Source organism: Culicoides brevitarsis, chromosome 1, assembly GCF_036172545.1.
Source record: "Culicoides brevitarsis isolate CSIRO-B50_1 chromosome 1, AGI_CSIRO_Cbre_v1, whole genome shotgun sequence".
NCBI lineage: Eukaryota > Metazoa > Arthropoda > Insecta > Diptera > Ceratopogonidae > Culicoides > Culicoides brevitarsis.
Genome location: NC_087085.1, coordinates 3,042,822 through 3,060,353, shown reverse-complemented (window position 1 = coordinate 3,060,353; position 17,532 = coordinate 3,042,822). Strand labels below are relative to the sequence as shown.

The 17,532-nt window shown below is 30.1% G+C and overlaps 5 protein-coding genes across 5 annotated transcripts; 4 read left to right on the top strand and 1 right to left on the bottom strand.

Moving 5' to 3' along the window:
* Positions 1-2,375: 2,375 nt before the first annotated feature.
* LOC134836824 (caprin homolog) lies at positions 2,376-5,192 on the top strand. The gene is made up of 3 exons (XM_063852060.1): positions 2,376-2,571; positions 2,849-3,031; positions 3,094-5,192. Exons 1-3 carry the CDS (start codon positions 2,446-2,448, stop codon positions 4,933-4,935), a joined length of 2,151 nt encoding a protein of 716 aa, XP_063708130.1. The 5' UTR covers positions 2,376-2,445; the 3' UTR covers positions 4,936-5,192.
* Positions 5,193-7,715: 2,523 nt separating this feature from the next.
* LOC134828708 (tubulin glycylase 3B-like) lies at positions 7,716-10,257 on the bottom strand. The gene is made up of 3 exons (XM_063841730.1): positions 9,424-10,257; positions 7,884-8,616; positions 7,716-7,829 (listed from the first exon to the last, which is right to left on the bottom strand). The coding sequence occupies exons 1-3, from the start codon at positions 10,255-10,257 to the stop codon at positions 7,738-7,740; spliced, it is 1,659 nt and encodes a 552-aa protein (XP_063697800.1). The 3' UTR covers positions 7,716-7,737.
* Positions 10,258-11,682: 1,425 nt separating this feature from the next.
* LOC134827662 (tubulin glycylase 3A-like) lies at positions 11,683-14,349 on the top strand. The gene is made up of 4 exons (XM_063840452.1): positions 11,683-12,744; positions 13,081-13,215; positions 13,820-14,129; positions 14,186-14,349. The coding sequence occupies exons 1-4, from the start codon at positions 11,683-11,685 to the stop codon at positions 14,347-14,349; spliced, it is 1,671 nt and encodes a 556-aa protein (XP_063696522.1).
* Positions 14,350-15,812: 1,463 nt separating this feature from the next.
* On the top strand, positions 15,813-17,053 carry LOC134827579 (tubulin glycylase 3A-like). The gene is made up of 2 exons (XM_063840329.1): positions 15,813-16,885; positions 16,966-17,053. Exons 1-2 carry the CDS (start codon positions 15,813-15,815, stop codon positions 17,051-17,053), a joined length of 1,161 nt encoding a protein of 386 aa, XP_063696399.1.
* A 41-nt stretch (positions 17,054-17,094) lies between these two features.
* On the top strand, positions 17,095-17,506 carry LOC134827602 (tubulin glycylase 3B-like). Its single transcript, XM_063840321.1, has 2 exons — positions 17,095-17,328; positions 17,386-17,506. Exons 1-2 carry the CDS (start codon positions 17,121-17,123, stop codon positions 17,478-17,480), a joined length of 303 nt encoding a protein of 100 aa, XP_063696391.1. The 5' UTR covers positions 17,095-17,120; the 3' UTR covers positions 17,481-17,506.
* The last annotated feature ends 26 nt before the right edge of the window (positions 17,507-17,532 follow it).

Sequence of the window (17,532 nt, the reverse complement as noted above, 5' to 3'; positions counted from 1 at the left end):
TTTTTAAAAACTTCAAGAGCAAAAAAACTTGTCAAAAAAAAATATTGCAAATTTTTGTCAAATTTGCTCCAAATGCATAAAATTTTATCAGAAGAACTCTAATTTATCATTTTTAATCATTTTATAACTCAAAACTGCCAAAAAATTGAAACTGAAAAAAAAATTTTTTCTTTGACATAGTTTTGTTTTAAAAACTAAATCAAGAGCAAAAAAACTGTGTCAAAGCAATTTTTGTCAAATCTTGCTCCAAATGGATAAAAATTTGTCAGAGGGCTCTAATTTATCATTTTTAATCATTTTATAACTCAAAACTGCCAAAAAATTGAAACTGAAAAAAAATTTTTTCTTTGACATAGTTTTGTTTTAAAAACTAAATCAAGAGCAAAAAAACTGTGTCAAAAACTGTGTCAAAGCAATTTTTGTCAAATCTTGCTCCAAATGGATAAAAATTTGTCAGAGGGCTCTAATTTATCATTTTTAATCATTTTATAACTCAAAACTGCCAAAAAATTGAAACTGAAAAAAAATTTTTTCTTTGACATAGTTTTGTTTTAAAAACTAAATCAAGAGCAAAAAAACTGTGTCAAAAACTGTGTCAAAGCAATTTTTGTCAAATCTTGCTCCAAATGGATAAAAATTTGTCAGAGGGCTCTAATTTATCATTTTTAATCATTTTATAACTCAAAACTGCCAAAAAATTGAAACTGAAAAAAAATTTTTTCTTTGACATAGTTTTGTTTTAAAAACTAAATCAAGAGCAAAAAAACTGTGTCAAAAACTGTGTCAACAATTTTTGTCAAATCTTGCTCCAAATGGATAAAAATTTGTCAGAGGGCTCTAATTTATCATTTTTAATCATTTTATAACTCAAAACTGCCAAAAAATTGAAACTGAAAAAAAATTTTTTCTTTGACATAGTTTTGTTTTAAAAACTAAATCAAGAGCAAAAAAACTGTGTCAAAAACTGTGTCAAAGCAATTTTTGTCAAATCTTGCTCCAAATGGATAAAAATTTGTCAGAGGGCTCTAATTTATCATTTTTAATCATTTTATAACTCAAAACTGCCAAAAAATTGAAACTGAAAAAAAATTTTTTCTTTGACATAGTTTTGTTTTAAAAACTAAATCAAGAGCAAAAAAACTGTGTCAAAAACTGTGTCAAAGCAATTTTTGTCAAATCTTGCTCCAAATGGATAAAAATTTGTCAGAGGGCTCTAATTTATCATTTTTAATCATTTTATAACTCAAAACTGCCAAAAAATTGAAACTGAAAAAAAATTTTTTCTTTGACATAGTTTTGTTTTAAAAACTAAATCAAGAGCAAAAAAACTGTGTCAAAAACTGTGTCAAAGCAATTTTTGTCAAATCTTGCTCCAAATGGATAAAAATTTGTCAGAGGGCTCTAATTTATCATTTTTAATCATTTTATAACTCAAAACTGCCAAAAAATTGAAACTGAAAAAAAAATTTTTTCTTTGACATAGTTTTGTTTTAAAAACTAAATCAAGAGCAAAAAAACTGTGTCAAAAACTGTGTCAAAGCAATTTTTGTCAAATCTTGCTCCAAATGGATAAAAATTTGTCAGAGGGCTCTAATTTATCATTTTTAATCATTTTATAACTCAAAACTGCCAAAAAATTGAAACTGAAAAAAAAATATTTTTTTTTAAAAACTAAATTTGACATAGTTTTGTTTTAAAAACTAAATCAAGAGCAAAAAAACTGTGTCAAAAACTGTGTCAAAGCAATTTTTGTCAAATCTTGCTCCAAATGGATAAAAATTTGTCAGAGGGCTCTAATTTATCATTTTTAATCATTTTATAACTCAAAACTGCCAAAAAATTGAAACTGAAAAAAAATTTTTTCTTTGACATAGTTTTGTTTTAAAAACTAAATCAAGAGCAAAAAAACTGTGTCAAAAACTGTGTCAAAGCAATTTTTGTCAAATCTTGCTTCAAATGGATAAAAATTTGTCAGAGGGCTCTAATTTATCATTTTTAATCATTTTATAACTCAAAACTGCCAAAAAATTGAAACTGAAAAAATTATATAAAATTTTGCTTTTAAATTTTTTTTTAAAAAAATAATTTTTTTTTTTTAATTTTCATTATTTTTTTTAAAAACTATTTATTTAAATTATTTTAAATTTTAAAAAATTTTTTTAATGTTCATTAAAATTTATTGAATTTTTCTTATTATTTTTTATTTAATTTTTTTTTATATTTTTATAAAATTTAAAATTAATTCATCAAAACTAAAAAAAAAATAGAAACAGGAAACACTTTCAACAATTGCATTACCCTTACATTTCTATACTCCTCATTAAATTCATCCCGAATCACATTTCAACCCGTCACTTCATCGCCGCAACATAACCCATTAGGCATTTTCAATTGACTTGAGTTTTTGCAATTGTCCCGAAGTTATTCAATATTTAGCCAATTAAAATGCCTTCCTTGGCAAATAACAGCAAAGCAACGGAAAATAAGGCGTCTGACGGGCCCGCGGAGACACCGTTTAACCAAATGCTGACCATCGTCGAGCATAAAATACGGAATTTGGAGAAACGGAAAGTAAGTATGGCCGCAAATTTTGTGGAGACATTTTAGATTCGCATAATTTTGAGCGTCAATTTGCCTGAAAAATCCCCCAAATTCACGTTTTTGAAGCGCATTAAACGAGAAATTTTGCATTTCCGGCGAGATTTTAATTGAATTTCGAATGGAAAGAGAAGTTTTTTGCCGATTCAAGTTCTTTAGCGAAGTGACTTTGTTCTTTGTCTCCATTTGCAAGCCGTGTGTGTGTGTGTACGATGCGTAGATGTACTGAAAATTCGGTTTTTCGTTCCAGACAAAGCTCGACGGGTACCGAGATTTGGAGAAAAAGGGCGAGAAACTGACGACAGAACAGAAACATGCCTGCAAGAAGTACGAAGAAGTCATACATTCCCTGGATTTGGCAAAGGAACTGAACAAGCAATTTGCCCAATTGGCCAAAGAAGCGAACCGTGAAGCGAAACGCGAGAGTAAAAGGGTAAAAAATAATTTTTTTCATCAAAATTTCTTTAAAAAAAAATTAAAAAATAATTTTTTCAGAACGCTTTCTTGAAAACGCAACAAGAATCGGCAAAAATCCGCGAAGTGCTCGTAATTCAGGACATTTTGCGATCTCTCGCCGACGACGCAGTGCGTCAAGATTTCCTCGATGGCACAAATGGCGCCGTAAAAATCGAGCAAAGCGACATGGATCTGTTGGAAAAGTTGTATGTCGAGGTAACGCCGAAACGCCCAACGCGATCTGACGAACCAACGTTTACGCAATCGGCAACGCATTCCGCCAACACGTTCTCATCTGTGATCGATGCTCGCGCCAAAGTTTTTGGCGATTCGACATACGAGCATGTCAAAGAAACGCTCCAGAGCATCCAAAATTGCGGCTATTTCGAGAAGGAAATCGTTCAGGTTGAGGAAACGAAGCCCGAAAACGAGGATGAAACGGAAACGGAGGCAGTTGACGACGAAAAAACGTCCGAAATTGACGTCAATCCGGATTCGGTAGAAGCTCCGGGTGCAAATGCCGTGCCGAAACCCGAAGAATTGATAATGCACATGCAACAAGCCGCTGCTGTCGCCTCAAATCCCGTCGCTCCAGCGATTGCGGTGCCCGTAGCGCCTGTTCCCGTGATGCCCGTAACTACGGTCCGTGCTGTCGAGCAGAATTATTACAAGCAGTATATGCAACAAGCGCCTCAGCCCACGTTACGCCCCATTCACGAGGTCATCGGTACCGGAAATTTCCATTTTCTGCAAGATTCTGAGCTCGATTCGAGCGACATGATAATGACAACTGCCCCGTTTCCGCAAGTTTTGCCAACTCCCATCGCCCAAAAGTTGCCCCCGACTGCGGGCGGCGTAATTTCAGGCATTCCCGCGGCATCTCCTGTCGTAAATTCAGTTCCGCAGCGCGAAAATCCCGTCACTCCGTTACAACAAACGCCCGTAAATGTGCTGTCGTCGTTGGCTCAAGCTCAAACTTCGCCGCCGCAACCAACGACGTTCCCCGGAAACGCTTTTCCGGCGATGCAAACCCCTCAACAGCCCGCGCCGACGATGTTCAGCGCCAACGTACTCAGCAAAGATCAACCTCACATTCCCCCGTTTGCGAATTCACCGCAAATTCCAATGCAAGTCGTAAATTCGCAAATTCCGGGCTTCGCAATGAACGCGCAAGCCACGCCCACGAACGCCATGGCGCAAATTGCTCAGCTGCAGAACATGATTCAGCAGCAGCAACAACTTTCGGGCAGTATTAAAGTCAATCCGGCGAAAGATTTGGTCAACACGGACGATTTGACGGAAAAACTCAAGTCAACGTTGCACATCAACGACAACGCGGCGCCCAAAAATGCGGAAAATTTGCTAAAATCCGCACAATCGCCCCTCACAAACACCGAATCGCAAGACTGGAATGACGTGAACAACGACGCCAACAGCTGGAGCAACCAGATGGCGGAAGAAAATTCGCGAAATAATGTCGGCGATCGCTTCAAACGAGGCAACAACAACATCGGCGGCATGTTTCGCGCTTCTTCCGACAAATATGGCGGCAATGGAAACTCGTATCGTCCGCGAAACACCTACCAAAATGGCGGAAATCGCATGAATTCCAACAATGGAGGCGAAAATTCTTCAAATTCGGTGTTTTTCCGCAACAACGATCGGTATTACAGTCAGCAGAATGGCAACAATAAGGACTCGTATGGCGGCAAAAGTTCCGCCGGCAACGGAAATCTCGGTTACAACAGCAAACCATCGCGTACGGATGGCATGATGAACAATCGTCCGCCTCGGATGCAAGCTGCAGCGGGTAATAATGAGTATCGCTCTCGTACTGGCGGCGCAAATGGGCGTGACAATCGCGGAGGACTCAAAGCATAAATTTGAAAAGACATTTTTTTCCTTCTCTTCATTTTTATTACACACAAAAAACACTCTTTGAACACACAAATTACGAATATTTATGATGATACATTGGCTTTAAAGCAACAAAAACAACATTCTAGTAATAAATATTACAATAAACTTGATTTAGTTCCAACTTTGGTAGCGAACGAAAAATCAAAACAAAAAAAATTGTCTTTTTTTCTCCTGATTTTTTTTAACTTGAAAGACTTTAAAATGGAAAATCCGTATTCTCTAAATTAGAATTAACAAATAAAAAAAAATAAAATAGAATTAATTAATATTATTCCAATTATACATCACACGTGTCGAACACGACTTCAATTGTATTCAGAAAAAAAAATTAAATAAAAGAAAATTTCATGAAAATTCGTAAAAAAATATTTTTCTTTTCTCAGGCGAATAAATTTAATATTTTCATTTTTTGTCCCATGAGGATTTTCTCGAGGGGAGGGGTAAATAAAAAAATTTTTTGTTTGTAATTTTTTAACGTTTTTAGACGTTAAACGTTGATTCTTAACGTTTATTTAATTTTAGTTTATATTATTTTAAAATTTGAACTTAAAAGTAAAGAAAAATCAACAAAATCTCCACAAAATAAAAATTTTTGAAAAAGAAAATAATTTTGGTCACGTATGTCAAAAATATTTATATTTTATATTTATTTAATTTTTATTTTTTCGACAAAATCCGAGGGGGGGAGACAAAAAATGGATATGTTAAATTTATTCGCCTCAGATATTTTTTATTTTTTTTTAAATTTTTTTAATATATTTTTTTTACTATTTTTTTAATTTTTTTTTTATTTTTTCTGAAATTTAAAATTTTTTTTCGCAAATTGAATTTTTTTATTTATTGAAGAATTTTAACCTTGCAGCTTCATTTTATTTAAATTATAAAAATTAATAAAATTTACTTTTATAAAATTTTTTATTTAAATTTAGATTTAAATTTAATTTTTTTTTATATAAAAAAAAACTTTCCTTTTTTTACGTAAATTTTTTTTTTATTTTTATTTCCTAATTTTCAAGCTAAGAATCAATATTTATTAACTTTTACCTTTGAAACCCATCAAAAATTGGTTGAAAATTGACTTGAGAAAAAACAACGATTTTTACTCCTCATATGATAAAATCGTTGTTTTTTTTATTTCTTCAAAAATCGATCTGATATCAATGGAAATCAACTTTAGAATGCATAATTATTAATTTTTACCTTTGAAACCCATCAAAAATTGGTTGAAAAGTGACTTGAGAAAAAACAACGATTTTTACTTCTCATATGATAAAATCGTTTTTTTTTTATTTCTTCAAAAATCGATCTGATATCAATGGAAATCAACTTTAGAATGCATAATTATTAATTTTTACCTTTGAAACCCATCAAAAATTGGTTGAAAAGTGACTTGAGAAAAAACAACGATTTTTACTCCTCATATGATAAAATCGTTGTTTTTTTTATTTCTTCAAAAATCGATCTGATATCAATGGAAATCAACTTTAGAATGCATAATTATTAATTTTTACCTTTGAAACCCATCAAAAATTGGTTGAAAAGTGACTTGAGAAAAAACAACGATTTTTACTCCTCATATGATAAAATCGTTGTTTTTTTTATTTCTTCAAAAATCGATCTGATATCAATGGAAATCAACTTTAGAATGCATAATTATTAACTTTTACCTTTGAAACCCATCAAAAATTGGTTGAAAAGTGACTTGAGAAAAAACAACGATTTTTACTCCTCATATGATAAAATCGTTGTTTTTTTTATTTCTTCAAAAATCGATCTGATATCAATGGAAATCAACTTTAGAATGCATAATTATTAATTTTTAGCTTTGAAACCCATCAAAAATTGGTTGAAAAGTGACTTGAGAAAAAACAACGATTTTTACTCCTCATATGATAAATCGTTGTTTTTTTTTATTTCTTCGAAAATCGATCTGATATCAATGGAAATCAACTTTAGAATGCATATTTATTAATTTTATTTGAAAAATTTTAGAAAAAACAACGATTTTTACTCCTCATATGATAAAATCGTTGTTTTTTTTATTTCTTCATCATCTGATATCAATTGGTTGAAAATCAAAAATTGGTGAAAAGTGACTTGAGAAAAAACAACGATTTTTACTCCTCATATGATAAAATCGTTGTTTTTTTTATTTCTTCAAAAATCGATCTGATATCAATGGAAATCAACTTTAGAATGCATAATTATTAACTTTTAGCTTTGAAACCCATCAAAAATTGGTTGAAAAGTGACTTGAGAAAAAACAACGATTTTTACTCCTCATATGATAAAATCGTTGTTTTTTTTTATTTCTTCAAAAATCGATCTGATATCAATGGAAATCAACTTTAGAATGCATAATTATTAACTTTTAGCTTTGAAACCCATCACAAATTGGTTGAAAAGTGACTTGAGAAAAAACAACGATTTTTACTCCTCATATGATAAAATCGTTGTTTTTTTTATTTCTTCAAAAATCGATCTGATATCAATGGAAATTATCTTTAGAATGACTTTTGATCAATTTCAAGCTTATAAACCATCAAATGGTCTCTCAAGATGAAAATTACGTATTTTTTACGTAAAAATTACGTATTTTTTATTTTTTAATTTTCAAGCTTGGGATCCATCAAAAAGACTTTCATATCGAATTTTCTTAATTTTAAAAGAAATAAAATTTTCAGGATTAAAAATGCTTTATTTTAACTAAAAACTGACACAAAATAATTAAAAATATTTACATCGCAATTTTTTTTTTAAGCTCTAATACATATCTGAGTTTGGATTTTCAGTCTTATAGATCAATTCAAAGTCTCCCGTCGATGCATCACTATTTCTCACAAAATCAACAGTCACTAAAAATTAAAAAAAATATTTTTTTTTCGATTTTAAAGCACAAAATTTCTCACCTTTTATCAGATCTTCCATTATCGTGCCACAAACGATTCCCGAAACAGGACTGTAGTACTCCAACGATGGCGGTCTATTAATTTCCAGCAAAATTGGCGTGTAATCTTCGGCAATGAGCCAATCGATGCCAAAAAGTTCAAATCTCCCGGGACGCATTTCAATTTCGCTCAACGTGCCTTTCACAACTTCCACAATAAATTCCTTCATTTGCCGGTACATCGTGCCTTTCCACAAATATCTCTCGTTGATGCTGTTCAAGTAACTCATGAAATCGTAAAGAGTCCACAAATGATCATCCGGAAGACGTTTTTCGCCGCTTCTGTTCTTGTATTTGAGTTGCACGGCAGTATTTGTCACGTGAATCGACTCATGGAAGTTTCTCAAGGTATATTCTTGCGATGCGAATTTGATCGAACACAACGGATGAGACCAAACTCGCACGAAATCTTCGTCAATTTGCACAATGAAGTACTGGCGAATGTCGAATTTGTGTCCGTAAATGAGCATTGGGCGTTCCACGTACTTTTGGATGATGTATTTGTTGTGTTTCTTCAGGTTGACGACATCTAAGACCATTTGATCGTTGTCTGTGATGACAATGCCATAACCTTCGCCCATGTAAGTCGGTTTGCAGAGCCAAACGTTGTGATATCCGTCGGTTTTGCGATAAGGCCACACGTTGAAAACTTCTTCGAGAGCGACTTTTGCACGGAAAATGTAGTTTTCGATTACCTGGGGGATTAAATTTTGAGGTTATGTTAAAAATTTCAAGAATTTTAAATAAAAAAAATTATTTAAAATAAAATTTTTTTTTTAAATCTAAAAATTTTATACGAAAAATTGAAAATTCTTAGCTCTCAATTTAAAAATTAATTTTTTCAAATCTAAAATCTAACAAAATTTAACAATTTCAGCTTTCAATTTGAAAACTAACAATTTTAGCCCGAAATTTGAAAATTTTTAGCTTTCAATTTGAAAATAATTTTTTTCAGATCTAAAATCTAACAAAATTTAATGATTTCAGCTTTCAAGTAGAAAACTAAATATTTTAGCCCAAAAACTGAAATTTTTAGCTTTCAATTCAAAAATATTTTTTTTAAGATCTAAAATCTAACAAAATTTAATAATTTTAGCTTTTAATTTGAAAACTAACAATTTTAGCCCAAAAACTGAAAATTTTTAGCTTTCAAATCAAAAAATTTTATTTTCAGGCCTAAAATCTAACATAATTTAACAATTTCAGCTTTTACTTTGAGAACTAACAATTTTAGGCCAAAAACTGAATAATTTTAACTTTCAATTAAAAAAAATTAATTTTCAGGCCTAAAATCTAACTAAATTTAACAATTTCAGCTTTCAATTTGAAAACTAAAAATTTTAGCCCAAAAACTGAAAATTTTTAGCTTTTAATTTAAAAATTATTTTTTTCAGATCTAAAATCTAACAAAATTTAATAATTTTAGCTTTCAATTCGAAAACTAATAATTTTAGGCCAAAAACTGAAAATATTTAATTTTTTAATTTAAAAAAATTTCTTACTTGTTCCTGCTTTTCATTAATTTTCTCTTTTCTCTTCAGCAACGCGATGTGACTTTTCTTCAATTGTTCCCATCGCAGCTCATTATAATCCGATCCATCAAGATAAGTGACGCTTCCATTCGATTTTTTCGCATTAATTTCTTCGTAAATGACACTTAGTGCGAAATTAATTACATTTGGTCGAACTTTTCCGTAATCCGCAGCAAAGACGTCTTTCGGATCTTTTTGCGCCAAAATAAATTTAATCAAACTAATTGCGACTGTCAAGCGATAATCTCGATTAAATTCGTTAATTTCCTCGCATCCAACTAAAGTGTAACTTCGACTGTAATATTTATTGACGACATCTTCCCCGGACTTTTCTTTGATCATCGACATGCATTTGCACATCCCGTCTTTGAATCCCCAATCGAAAGCTTCTTCGATGTAAATTTTGTTCATGAATTGGACGTTTTTGTGCACTTCGTACAATCGCGGTTGCACAACCCACATGTAATTTGGCAAAAAACCATCGATAAGTTTCGACAAAAGGCACGTCTCGTACATATTTCCTTCCGCAGCTTTGTCTAAAAGTTCTCGATTCGACATCCGATAATATTTATTGTTCCACGTATGAGGAATTGTCTCGATATATCCGCGATGTCGCAACGCAGAAGCAATTCGCGAGACATTCATCGTACTGATGATGCGAAAAATCTTTCCCTCGTTGATCGCTTTTTCGACGCGTTCTTTGTAAGCCTTATATTTCGCGTTTCTCGTCTCTTTTAGCTGTTCATAAGGAATTTTTTCTTCTTTTTCTGCTCGTCGCGATTCATTTTTCACTGTTTCAACCATTTTTTTTAAATTTTTTTTTTCAGACAATGACCGATCAAAGCAACAGCCAAAGGGTAACTGAACCAAGAAATTATTTAAAAATTATTTTCTTGCAGCGACGAATTATTTTTATGGTGCTAAAATTATATTTCGAAGAGACACAAAGCAGTCGCCAACGACGAAATTATGTGCGTTTGGGGAAAACAACCAGGCGTTCGCTGCTAAAAAGGTACAAATGTTGGTCAAGGTCTTGCTCGGGAATTCACTTCCATGTGAGGAGACGTCATCGATAAATTTCTTCGGCTTTCCCTGTGACAGAGACGTTCTCGTCATACGTGAGTTATTTTTAATTTTGTCTCGTGCTGTCGTTGTCAACAAAAGTTAAGTAATCAGTTAGGGATGGTAAAAAATCTAAAAAAAAATTTAAAAAATTATTTTATTAATCAAAATGTGATTTTATGAAAAATATTTTTAAAAAAATGAATAAAAAAAAATATAAAAATTCTGAAAAAAAAATTAAAATAAAATTTATTGATCAAAATGCAATTTTATAAAAAAAAATATTTAATTTTTATTTAATTAATTAAAATTAAAATTATTTAATTAAAAATAAATAAAAATTTAAAAGTAAAAAATATTTTTTTTTATGGTTTTTAAATTTTTAAAAATATAAATAAATAAAAATAACTTATATCAAAATTTTCGACTCTATTTCGACTCTAAAAAAATTAAAATTGCCGAAAATAAAATTCCGAAATTATTTATTTAATTAATTAACTTTGAAAATTAATAAAAAAAAAATTTAAAAAAAATGAACTTTAAAAATTTTTAATTGATTAATATTTTTTCTATAATTTTGGTTTTTTATTATTTTTTAAAATTTTAATTAAAATTTTTTTTAAAAGAAAAATAATTTTAATAATTTCAAATATTAAAAAAATATAATTTTTTTTAATTGTTTTTTTCAAGTAAAAAAATATTTTTTTAAAAATTTACTCAAAATTTAGAGTAATTGTAATTTATTAAATTAGTTAATTTATTTTCAATAAAAAATTGAAAATCAAAAATTGTTTAAAAAATTAAATTATAATTTTTAAGGAAATTTAAAATTTTTTTCTGTAATTTTTTTTTTTTGTTTGAAATTAAACTTTTGATTTATATTCTAAATTATTTAATTTTTTATAAAAAATCTAAAAAAGAAAATTATAATTTTTGAAGAAATTTAAAATTAAATTTATTTTTTTTTTAATTAAATTTTTCATTAAAAATCGCAAGAAATAAAAAAAAAATTCAAAAAATTTTACCATCCCTAACAATTAAAATCGATTCATCCATCATTGCTCAAAACAATTAACGACACTTATAGATTTAATCGAAAACTATTCACCTGATCAGTTTTTCTTTCTCATCGTTCGTGTCAACACCAAACTCGCCTCTCGTAACGCTATGACGACGGTTTTCGAGTTCAAACGAACCGTAATTCGCAAATCCAAAACTGCCAAATTGCTCGAAATCCTCGAAAAGTTCCGCAAATACGAAGAACGCGTCGAAACTGCAATTCGCGAGGGAAAAATCTTCAAATTTATCGCAGCTTGGGATGTTCCCCGCATCAAACATGAACTTTTCAAACGAGGTTACATCGAAACTGTCGCGAATCCTTTCTACAATTTGCGAAGTGTTTTGCCGCTGTACAATTTAATCGACGCCGCAGAGCCCTTCAATGACTTCGAGCAAGCTCTTTTGTGCAAAATTCTCGGCGATCATCAACCGAACTACATTTGGACCGAACAACCGTGGGTCTATAATTGGTACGACAACGCATCGATCATAAATAAACTCGAATTTGGCAATGTCAACTTTTGGCTGAAGGACGGCTCGTGTCACTACATCCGCATGATCAACAGCAAGATCAAAAAGTACAAGCATCGCATCAAGTATCCGCGGAGTTACGATGTCGTCGAGCACAAAGAGACGGAAAACTTCCAAAAGGACTATCGGTTCACGGCAGCGACGAGTTTGGTGCAATTTTTGAACGATCAGGAAGACATCGAGTCGTGGTTCAGCAAGGAAAATGGCACAGTTTACTACAGTTCGCTCGAATTTGCGCTAAAAGTCATCGAATCGCGCATTCGGAGGATTAAACGACCCGACGACACAAATAATCCGAATTATGAGACCAAAAAATTCCATCATCAGTGGAAAAAAGTCTTCAAAGCGCACGAAAAAGTTGTGATTCAAAAGCAAAAAATTGTCTGCGGATTTGACAGAGCGGTTGATTTTATCGCGAGAATAGCGAAAGTGACGGATCATTTGTTGCGTTACTATCCGAATCGACGACATGACGGATATCACAATATTTGGCTGTTGAAACCGACGTACAGCGGCGAAGGAAGAGGAATTATTATTACGCAGAACGAAAAGGAGATTTTGCATCATATTAATCACAATAATCAGTTTTATATTATCCAGAAATACGTTGAACGACCTCTTTTGATCTACAAAACAAAGGTAACTAAAATGAGAAAAAATATTAATTAAAAAAAAATAAATAAATTAAATTTTTATTAATTAATTTATGAATTATTTATTTAAATAATTTTTAATTTTTTTTAATTCTTATTTATAATTAATTTATTTTTTTATTAAAATATTTTATTGTATATATTTTATTTTTATTAATTAATATATTAATATATTTTTATTAATATTTTATTAAAATATTTTTTTAATTAATTATTAAATTTAATAATTTTTCAAAAATTAATTTTATTTTTTTTTAAATTAAAATTATTTAATTAAATATTTTTTTTTTAATTAATTTAAATTTTTAATTTTTTTTTTTAGTTTGATTTGCGACAATATTTCATGTTTACTGTGGATAAAGAATACTTACGATGTTGGTGGCATCCCGTAATGTCAGTTAAATTTGCTTCAGAAGAATTTGTTTTGGATGTTTTTAATGAAACGATTCATCTCACTGTAAGTAAAATTGTTTTATTTAATTATTTAAAAAAATTTCTATAATTTTTTAAATTATTTTTATAATTTTTAAAATTTTTTAAATTTTTTAAATTATTTTTTTTATTTTTCAAATTATTTTTTTTTTATTTTTCAAATTATTTTTTTATTTTTCAAATATTTTTTTTTTTATTTTTCAAATAATTTTTTTTTAAATTATATTTTTAAATTATTTTTCATATTTTTTTAATTATTTTTCAATTTTTTAATTATTTTTATTTAATTTTTAGAATTATTTTTTATTTTTAATTCTTTTTCTTGTAATTTTTTCAATTTTTTATGCAACACATGCACAAAAGCAAAAATTCACTAATTTAAAAAACAAAAAAGAAAAAAAAAATTAAAAATTGAGAAAAAAAAATCTAAAGTTCATGAAAATATAGAAAAATCGATTTAAAAATATTTTTCTCATTATATTAATTTAAAAATTAAAAAAAAATTAATAATTTTTAATTTTAAAAAATTTTTGAAAAAAATTAAAAATATTCAAAAATATAAAAGTCGCAAATTAAAGAAAAATTAATTAAAATTTTTTTTTTTTACTTTTTTAATAATTTTTCCACAGAACGCTGCCATTCAAGTAAAATACAACAAAAAATCCAACCCAAACTTACCGATCGAACATTTATGGACTCTCGGGCCTCTCGTGATGTACATCGAACGTTTCCTCAAAAAGGGCTATATGTGGGAGGAAAGTGTCGTACCTGCAATGAAAAAGGCAATTTCTCAAATTTTCTTCGCTTGCATGCACGAAATCGACTTGAAACCCGGAAGATATGAACTTTTCGGCAACGATTGGCTCATCACGGATGACTTTGAAACGTATTTGCTCGAAATTAATCGTCCTCCGTCGTTAGTTGCTTACAATTCTCCCGGTAAGTCAAAAAATTTCAAGTTTTCCGAATAAAACTCATGAATTTTCCTTCAATAGTAAGCGAAATAGTTTGCAGTACAATCGCCACGGACATCATTCGAGTATCTGTCGACTTTTATGAGGATCCCACAGCAAGCACGGGTCAATTTGAGATCATGCACGAGTACAAAATAAGCGATTTGAAGAGCGGAAGGGTGCGTAAAGTGCCTTGTTGGACATGAAACGGCAGGAAAAATGATAAAAATTAAATAAAAGTAGTTCGATTAAGGATAAAAAGTTGTTTTTCTTACCTTCAAGGGCTTCAATTTTATTTTTGGCAACGATTTCGTGTTTAGACTGTCAACAAATCGAATGATGTAATGTCGAATTATGCAAAACTTGCCAAAGAAAATTCATTCGCAGTGTAAGTCATTGACTGTTGACCTCGGCGAGGGGACAAAGTTCATCATTTATTGAACGTATGATTGCCTTAAATAGCGTAGACGTTGATTTATTTACGGATTTGAACTTTTTATGGCTCTAAATTTAGATTTTTTTTTCGCTTTTCATGAGTTCAAGGGTATCGAATGAGAGACGTTCACCTGAAAATTTAAAAATTTAATTGAAATTTAACGAAAAAAATAAAAAATAATGAGAAAAATATTTAAAAAAAATATTTTTTAGATCAAATCTTGAGAGAAATTAAAATTTTTTTTTTAATTATTTTGGATTTATTTTATTTAATTTAAAAATTATTTATTTTATTTTAAAATAATTGAAAAAAATTAAAAAAATATTTTAATTTTTTTTTATTATTTTTGATCGATTTATAATTAAATTTTCATTTGAAAAAAATTAATGAAAAATTTATAATTTTATTTTATTTCATTTTTACTTGAAAAATTTAAAAATTTTTTAAAATTATTTTTGATTGAATTTTTTTAATTTTATTATTTGAAAAAATTATAAAAAAAATAATTTATATTTTTTAAAAATTTTTTTTGAATAATTTTTTCAAAAATTAAAATTTAAAAATAATTTATTTAATTTGACTAATTTAATTAATTAATTTAATTTATATTAAAAATTAAATTTAAAAAATAAATATTTTAAATATTAAATAAAATGATATAGATTTTCTATAAAAAATAATTTTCATTAAAAAAATAAATTATAAATTTGAAAAATAAATATTTTAATTAATTTTAATATTTTAAATAATTATTTTAATAAAATTTAAATTTTTTTTACTCACTAAAAATTCAATTCTAAAATTTTTTAAAGTAAAAAAAAATTATTCAAATTTTTAAACTAAAAAAAAATTAAAAATATTTATCAATTTTTTAATTAAAAATTAATTTTTTTTTAATAAAAATAATTTAATAATTTAATTAATAATTTAATTAAAATTATTTTAAAATTAAAACAAACTTTTATGAAAATAAATTTTAAAATTTTTCCCATTAACTTTCCTCCCATTTCCCCTTCCCTGCCATCCATTCATAACCTACCTTTGCCAATTTTTGGCCTTCTCTGCTGTTTCTCCCAAAAATAATCATAACTGTCAATCAAAAAATGCACTTTCTTCACTTTTAGCTCAGTACCATCGCCGCTCTTTGTCAATAAACACCGCATCGCACGCGTTCTATCCTCTACTTTGTACTACATTGTTGCTCTATCGTAAAAAAAAAATATTTTCCGCATCATGTCTGTGACAGCAATCAGCGACTGTTGCACCGAAACAAAAGAAATTCACGAAAAATATCTCTCGTTAATGGAAAAAATCCAATCTGCGAAGCGAGAATTAAAAGTTTACCGTTTCGTCGGATGCCAATTCAAGAAAATCAAGAGCGAATTACGTCAACGAGGCTTCATCGAGAAAAGAAAATTCCGTTTGGGAAGCATTTACTACCAAATGCCGCTTTCTTTGTTGCTGACGCAGTACGAGGAGAACTCAAAAATGGAACAAGCTTTGATGTCGCGTCTCTTGGGCGACTATACGTTGGGTCTCGTGTGGATTTGGAACACCCGGTTGTACGACAAGTTCTCCGAAGTGCCTCTTTTGAACAAAATCAAGCTCGTTGGCAACAATTTCGGGGTGAAAAACGGTTTGTGCAAGTGCGTCAATAAAATAAATTGGAATTTTGACGACAAAACTGCTTCAATTAATTATCCGCGGAGCTACAATGTCATCCAAAACGAAGAAATTGACGATTTTTTGATGGATTACAAGTTAACCTTGGCTTGCAGCATCGTTATTTTCCTCCAAACTCGCACAAATATCCGAAATTGGTTCAGCAAGACGAAGGGAACCGTTTATTACGGGAATGTAGAGCTCGCCACGAAGATTGTGAACTTTTTCGCGCTGAAAGCAGAAGGATTAGCAACAAATTATGACGATTTCGAGCTTACCGAGAAGGGATTGTTCAAGCTCGAACGTCTCCATAACAATTTAGTGGCAAATAGACAACAAATTCTGGCAGGTTCGGTTCGCGCCAAAGACCTCATCGAAAAAATTCACTTCGCTTACGCCGAAATTAAGCGTTTTTGGCCTTCTCGCATCACGATCGACGGATTTCACAACATCTGGTTGCTCAAACCTTCCTTTTGTGGGCAAGGATGGGGCATAATTTTGTCCAATAGCATCGATCGCATCACAAAACAGATCGAAAAACGCAATAATCGGTACATTGTGCAGAAATATATCGAACGCCCGTTGCTAATTTGTCACACAAAGTTCGATTTGCGCACATATTTCATGATTTCCATGGATGAAAAGTACCTCAGAAGCTGGACTCATCGTTTGGCAACGATAAAATTCGCCGCCCACGAATTTACTTTCAGTAATTTGAACAAAGCGGTGCACGTCACAAACACTTCGATCAATCGGAAGTTGAAAAAAGAGGCGGAAAACTTCCTGCCCGACAATCATATGTGGAGTATTGAAGATTTGATCGCTTATTTTGCGGAAATTGGCAAACCTGGGATCTGGGAACGACAAATTTACCCGGAAATGATGAAAAGTTTGGAAGCTGTGACCTTGGCGAGCGTCGATCATATTGAAATGAAGCCCGGGAGGTTCGAGTTGTTCGGTTGTGACTATTTAATTACGGAAAATTATCAAATGTACTTGTTGGAAATTAATCGGGGACCTGCGATGTGTTATTATACGCCAATTAGCAAATATGTCTGCGGTACCGTGATGGAAGATATCCTAAAAGGTAAGAAAAAAAATTTAATTTTTCATTAAAAAAATTAATTTTTTATTAAATTTTCAGTTGTTCTCGACTTGCCCAAAGATCCAAACGCCAGCACGGGAGGTTGGGACAAAATTTTCGAGATGCCGCTGCTTAAAAAGCCACAAAAATCGTAAAATTCTAATTTTTCAAGAAATAAACAAACTTTTTCCCACGCAAAAAATGACT